The 7,873-nt window shown below is 33.7% G+C and overlaps 1 protein-coding gene across 1 annotated transcript; it reads left to right on the top strand.

The window, feature by feature from the left end:
• Positions 1–6,860: 6,860 nt before the first annotated feature.
• LOC105793946 (uncharacterized) lies at positions 6,861–7,873 on the top strand. Its single transcript, XM_012622864.2, has 2 exons — positions 6,861–7,188; positions 7,267–7,873. The coding sequence occupies exons 1-2, from the start codon at positions 6,913–6,915 to the stop codon at positions 7,759–7,761; spliced, it is 771 nt and encodes a 256-aa protein (XP_012478318.2). The 5' UTR covers positions 6,861–6,912; the 3' UTR covers positions 7,762–7,873.

Below are 7,873 nucleotides of genomic sequence, written 5' to 3' on the forward strand. Positions count from 1 at the left end.
GCCGATGTCATTTATCCTATAGCCGATTCAAAGTGGGTAAGTCCAATTCATGTTGTACCTAAGAAGGGAGGAACTACAATAGTTACCAACAAGGAGGGCTTAGAGATTCCTACGAGAGTGCAGAATGGTTGGCGGGTTTGTATAGACTATCGGAAACTGAACAAAGCCACTAAAAAGGACCACTACCCCCTCCCATTCATGGATCAAATGTTAGAAAGGTTAGTTGGTCGCTCACATTTTTGTTTTTTAGATGGCTATTCAGGTTATTTGCAGGTACCTATTGCACCTGAGGATCAAGAGATGACCACCTTCACTTGCCCGTTTGGAACTTACGCCTTCAAGAGAATGCCTTTCGGATTGTGCAACGCACCAGCTACTTTTCAAAGAGGTATAACGAGCATATTTTCAGATTTTATTTCACATTTAATGGAGGTGTTCATGGATGATTTTACGGTTTATGGTGATTCATTTGATCAATGTTTGCATCATCTTGTGTTAGTTCTTAGGCGTTGCATTGAGACTAATCTGATATTGAATTTTGAGAAATGTCATCTCATGGTTGAAAAGGGCGTAGTATTGGGGCATGTCGTCTCAGCTAAAGGTTTAGAAGTCGAGCAAGCCAAAGTTAAGGTAATTAAAAATCTACCTTATCCAGGTACTGTGAAAGGAATTCGATCCTTCTTGGGTCATGTAGGTTTTTACCGTCGGTTCATCAAGAATTTTTCGCAGATATCATCACCTTTATGTGCATTGCTCGGTAAAGATGTCGCATTTGAATTTAGTGAGAATTGCAGAAAATCTTTTGATGAATTGAAATTGAAATTGATCACAGCCCCTATCACACAAGGGCCGAATTATGCATTACCTTTTGAAATTTTATGTGATGCCAGTGATAAGGCTGTTGGTGCGGCTTTGGGACAAAGAAATGGTAAGGAGTCTTATATTATCAGGTATGCTAGCGAACTATTGAACCCAGCTCAATGCAATTACACCACGACCGAGAAAGAGCTCTATGCCATAGTTTTTTCCTTAGAAAAATTTAGAGCATACTTGTTAGGAGTCAAAGTTGTTGTATTTTCTGACCATGGTGCTCTTAAATATTTGTTGCATAAAAAAGAAGCTAAGCCCCGATTAATAAGATGGATTTTGCTTTTGCAGGAATTTGACTTGGAAATTAAAGATAAGAAAGGTAAGGAGAATCTTGTGGCCAATCATTTGAGTAGGATAGAGACTGGAATTTTGAGGAATGGGCCGAGTGATTCATTTCTCGATGAGCGACTTTATAGTGTGTCTAGTGTTTTGCCATGGTATGCCGACATAGTGAACTACTTAGTGACTAAAGAGTTCCCTACGAATGTACCTGGACATTTAAGAGAAAAAATTAGAAGTCAAGCCCGATTTTACTTATGGGAAGAGCCATACCTTTGGCAATTTTATAGTGATCAAATAATTAGGCGTTGTGTCGATGATAGTGAGATAGATTCGGTGCTTAATTTTTGTCATTCTCGAGAAGGTGGAGGACATTTTGGGCCTAAGCGAACAGCTCATAAAATACTTGAGTGTGGGTTATTTTGGCCGACTATTCATAAAGATTCATATGCATTTTGTAAAACATGTACATCATGTCAAAAAACCGACAATTTAAGTAGCTGAAATCAAATGCCATTACATAATTTTTATGTTTGTGATATATTTGATGTATGGGGTATTGATTTTATGGGACTATTTCCTTCTTCTTTCGGTTATCTATACATTCTTGTTTGTGTTGATTACTTGTCGAAGTGGGTAGAAGCATTCCCAACTAGGGCCGATGATGCTAGAACTATGGTGAAATGTCTTAAGACTAACATCTTAAATAGATATGGAGTACCCAGGGCTATAATCAGTGACAATGGAACACATTTCTGTAATAGAACCTTGAGAACCTTATTTGCACAATTTGGTGTCACCCACAAGGTGTCAACAGCTTATCACCCTCAAACCAATAGGCAAGCCAAGAGTAGTAACAAAGAGATTAAGGGAATTTTAGAGAAAATTGTTCAGCCCAATAGGAAAGATTGGAGTCAAAGGTTAGATGAAGCATTGTGGGTTGTTCGAACGGCTTACAAAACGCCAATTGGGATGTCACCTTACAGGGTTGTTTTTGGGAAGGCATGTCATCTTCCCGTTGAGCTTGAGCATAAATCATTCTGGGCTGTTAAGCAATTCAACTTGGATTATAGTTTGGCAGGTAAAGAACGCAAATTGAAGCTACAGGAGTTGGAGGAGCTACGCCTAGAGGCATATGACAATTCGGTCATCTACAAAGGTAAGTCGAAGGCATTTCGTGACTCAAAGCTGATTCGCAAGGAGTTCAATGTAGGGGAAAAGGTATTGCTATTTAATTCTAAATTTAAACCGTTTCCCGATAAGTTAAAATCAAGGTGGCTTGGTCCATTTATAATAACCGAGGTGCATCATCATGGGGCAATCGAAATTAGGAGCCTCGAAACTAATAAAATTTTCAAAGTGAATGGTCACAGGTTGAAACATTTTCATGAAGGAGAGCAAGCAGCTTGGTTGGAGGAAATCAATCTTGAGGATCCATGAGAAATTGTGATGTCGAGCCACCGACTTAAAACAAAGGCGCTTGTGGGAGGCAACCCACATATTCAGGGAAGTTTTCTTTATTATTATTATTTCTTTCCATTAAGTTAATTTTAATTTTTAATTTTTCTTTTGCATTAGGGACAATGCAAACATTAAGTATGGGGGAGAATCAATTCATTGATTTTCTAACATATTTGATGCTTGCAACTTTCATGAATAAGTCTTGTCGAAATTCCTTTAGGAGACTATTTAAATAAAAGAATGAAGATGTATTTCATGAATTCAAGTTGATTGGGGTGGTTGCATGTCGATTGGTTGGGTTAAATTTTGTTTTCAATTAATTGATTTTGGTGCATATTTAATTTGTTTAAAAAAATATTATTAAATTAATTAATCTGCTTAATTGATCAATTATGTGGTCCTTGTGAGGAATTTGAGCCTAGAGCGTAAGTTGGGGCATCCATGCCAACTTGAGAGGTTATTATTCATTCATGTGTGATTTTTTGTTATCGGCTATCAATTACTCTAGAACTTGCTTTAGATCTTATTAAGGATAGTAATACATTTGATTTTCATTAATATGATTTAAGAGGCCATAGGAATTAAGCCACGATTACTCATAAAAAACCGAACTTGACATTATTCCATTAGCTAGCCAATTTGAAGCCTTAATTTCCTTATTTTTTCTACACCTCTAGAAATTAAGCCAAAGCCGAATCAACTCACCTTTTTAGGGTAGTTAATTCAGTCTGGAAGTTCATCCTAATTTCGACATATGCTGGTCAATGTGGGGTGACATTTAGCTGGAAAGTAAAGGATGATTTTCGTGAAAAAAAGAAGCAGCAAGTTGCAACCTTCCTAGTGAATTTAATGAATGAAGCATTATGTGTTCACAATGAGGTGAATCGGCTGAATCGGCTAGTTTATTTATGCTTAGTTAGACACTTATGAAACCGAGCACAAGTGATTTAAAAATTTATTTTGTTCTAAAATCAAATTTGGCATTCTTGAATTGTTTGATTTTATCTTCCAAAGATTTTTTTTCTAATTCAATTGGAGTGATCACCTAATTAATTTGGGAAATTTTCTTATAATCATTTAAGTGCAAATTGAGGAATTGAATTTCTCAATTAAGCTTAGAATTAGTGATAATTAATTGGCCGTAGCTAATTAAGACAACTTCAGATTTAATCTTAGAAGTCGCTGGTGGATTTTCTTTGGTTAAGGCCAGGCGAAGTCTCTAAATCTCTAAAAACCTTTAACAGGTCAACACAAAGATAATTAAAGGTAAATTTCAATCATGGACGTTCTCTAATTGAATAATTTACTAGGGATAGGAAGTCGCTTCGTAAGTGATTTTTCAGCCTTGCTGCTAATTTGATTTCTTAGCTTAATTTCAGGTTACAAAGGACTTGTGCTTGGTGGATTAAGGCGTCAATAACTAAGCATTATTCTTCTCTTGATATTTTCTCCTCAGCAGTTTTAATTCGAGCCAAAGTTTATTTATTACTTGAGACTATTTTTAGCAATCGTAAAACATAAACTTCCCCCATTTTTCCTCTCTTTTGTTTCGCATGTTTTTTTTTTACATTACTTTAATTTTAAATTGCTTCGAATAGATTTGTTGCAAGCTTCCTCGTGGGACGATTCCCTATTTACCCTATATTACAAGTTAATGTAGGTTAAGTATGTGAGTTTAATTTGGCAGACGTAAACGATAGCTACCAGTTACTGTGAAAAAGATTTGAGTTTTACTTTCTTTTCTTTTGTTGATCATTAAATTGATACAAATAAATGGTATTTGTTTATTGTAGTCATTTCAGGTTAAAAGTCTTTTTATTGCAAAGGACCTTCCTTCTTATGTTTCTGATGGGGATTCCATTAAACAGTTTATAATTCTTCCAGAATTGAATCCAATAACTGGTTTCTTAAGGATAAATTGAGTTCTGGTATTGATTCATTATAAATTGGATTCTTAAGGATAAATTGGTCAAATTCTTTGTAATTTGAGTTGTGATAAATCAATTTCTTACTTGCTGGATTGATCTTATTTGGACAGTTATTTTAGTGTAGTCAAGCACCATATTTAGGCACCAATGGCAATACTGAGCTTGCAAAAGCCAACTTTCATTGAGGCACATGCATTTTGACAGAAAAAGCTCAAATATGTTTGTAGCTGTTGAATGCTTGTTAATGAAAAGACAATTAAATAAGTTTGTAGCTGCTTTCTATGTTTCAATTTCTGCGTTTTCTTTACTATGCTTTAGTAAACCAGAAGATTGAAGAGTTGATCTTTTGTTTGGGTTGTGATCTATCTTTGCAACTATTGAGTACTTTCATTTGTTAGTGTAATATATATACATATTTATATATATGTTTGCATTTGCTAGTATGTTTGCATTCATTAGCTAAATCGCGTGAATAAAATTTTAGAAAAATCAATTTAAAAATATAAAATTACTAATTTATAAAATAATAAATCTTATAGATAAATTTTGAGTAATACACCACTTGATTGATAATTTAAAAATCTGATATATAAATCTTATATTTAAAAGAAACCTTAAATAAAAAATAATGCTATTATAAAATTCACATAACATTTCCTTTTCAACTTGATTGATAATCAATTAGAATAATTTGTATATAGTGAAATTTAAGTCAAATATATATTTATATTTAAATAAAACCCACACATGATTTAAGTAAAGTGAAACTTAAAATAATTAAAATAATATATTTGAAAACTAATATTTGTGTGGCATTATTTTGTGTAGATGGATCGTAATCAACATCAAAATGCAATTGTCGGAGTCGTGGCTTCAGTTTTAGCTTTTGGGGCTATTTGGATTAAAAAATTAGAAACTAGGAAGGAAATTGCTTCTCACCCTCGTGTGAATCGAGATTATGAAAGAGAAAATTATATTCATAATATTTTATGTAGTGGTGACCAGTATTGTATTGATGTGATAAGGATGAGACCGATCCCTTTTTTTAATTTATGTGATATTCTTAGTAGGAATAATTTGTTACAATCATCTAAATCTGTCAATATTAGGGAGCAAGTAGTTATATTTTTACATATAATTGGTCATAATGTAAGGTTTCGAGTGATTGGATCTAGATATTATAGATCAACTCAGACAGTTCACCATTACTTTAGGGTTGTATTGAGAGCTATTTTGAAATTGTGTAGACTAGTTATTAGATTACCTGATGAGTCAACTCCTAGTGTAATTAGAAACAATCCAAGGTTTTATCCTTATTTTAAAGATTGTATTGGAGCATTAGATGGAACTTATATTCGTGCATCCGTTCCACTTAGCATGCAAGGAAGATTTCGTAGCCGTAAAGGGGGGACGACACAAAATGTATTGGCTGCCATTACATTTGATTTGAAATTTTCCTATGTTCTAGCTAGTTGGGAAGGTAGTGTACATGATTCTCGTATTTTAAGTGATGCACTTTCACGCCCAAGAGGATTAAGAATTTCGGAAGGTAATATTTATCACAAATAGTTATAGTAAGCTTATAGTTTATTAGTATTAATTATGCATTGTAAAATTGTAGGTAAATATTATCTTGTTGATGCTGGATATGGCATCCGAATTGGATGTATTACCCCATATCGTAGTGTCCGATATCATTTAAAAGAGTTTGGTGCTGAAGGGCCTGAAAATGCAAAGGAACTCTTTAATCTTTGCCATTCATCATTACGGATCATTGTTGAATGTGTTTTTGGGATTTTGAAGAAACAGTTTCGTGTATTAGATGCTGAACCATTTTCGAATTTTCAAACTCAAGTAGATATAGTTTTGGCTTGTTGTATAATTCATAATCATATAATGGGAGTTGATCCTAGTGATTTACTTAATCAAGGATTATACGAGGCGACTGAGTCTGATTCGATAATACAAACTCTCACGGAGCGAGAAGAAAGACAAGAAGCAAGAGAATGATCTGCTAAGAGAGATGAAATTGCACAAACTATGTGGACTGATTATATGGCTAGAAATATTAGGTAAATTTAGGGCTTAGGGTTATTGTTTCTATGTTATGTATGTTTTAGTATTAAAATTGTTTTTTTTTTTTGTAAATGTTGGTTGGATAATGATATTGAAATTTTTTATAGTTAGTTGGATTTTGATATATGTCTTGAATTTGTTAGATATTGATTATGTTTTAACCTTGTTGGATATTGAATTTATTATTATATTTTAAGCTTGTTGGATATTAAAATGATTGACAATGACAATTATTTAATGTAGAATGGGTAAGGGCAACAAAGAAGGGACTTCCAAGCAATTCAGGTGGACAAAATCGATGGAACATGTTTTCCTTGAAATTCTAGCAGAGGAGGCTCGAAAAGGAAATAAGCCTTCTAATACTTTCAAAGCAGTTTCTATTAATCGAGTTGTCAACGCCATTTCTGAAAGATTCCAAGTCCAATGCGATGCGAAGCATGTGGAAAATCATTTGAGGACAGTAAAAAACCAGTGGAAGATTATATGCAAAATTCGAGGTGAAAGTGGTTTTGGATGGGATGATAACATGAAAATGATCACATGTGATAGAGCGACATATGATGCAGCAGTGATGGTAATATATGTATATATATGTTAAGTATATTTCAATTGTTTTTTACTTGTTATTCTAATTGTGTATAATATCCAACAGGCACACAAGAAGTATGAACCATTTTTGAATAAAAGTATTGATCATTATGATGAAATGGCTTTGGTTGTTGGCAAAGATATGACAACAGGGAGTTTTGCCAGAACATTTGCTGACATAGATTTGGATGATGGTAATGAAGATTCAATGCCTATAGACTGCGACAATGAAGAGGCTGAAGAGGTAAGAACAAATGTATCTTCATCTGGCACATCCAAACGTAAAAGAAAAAGTGTTCAAGAAAGTCTCGTTGATGAACAAATTAAATTTGTGGGTGAACAACTTGGCAAAATTGCTAATGCTTTGAAACAATTTACTGCTGATAAGACATCACAGCTTTACGAACAAGTGATGTCGATGGAGGAAGAAGGATTTGATGATGACTTATTGTGTTCTGTATTTGATTATCTAGTGAATCATGAATCCGATGCCAAAGCTTTTTTAGTTAAAAGTAAGAAGCATAAAAAAATTTGGCTTCAAAAAATTTCTCAAGGTTGAAGATATTGATACTTTTATGTGGTGTAATATTATGCACTTGGGCAATGTTGTTACTATGTGGTGTACTACTAATTATGTATTTGGATAATATTATAATTTCTAGTACTCATTG

The sequence above is a fragment of the Gossypium raimondii genome, chromosome 3 (assembly GCF_025698545.1).
Source record: "Gossypium raimondii isolate GPD5lz chromosome 3, ASM2569854v1, whole genome shotgun sequence".
NCBI lineage: Eukaryota > Viridiplantae > Streptophyta > Magnoliopsida > Malvales > Malvaceae > Gossypium > Gossypium raimondii.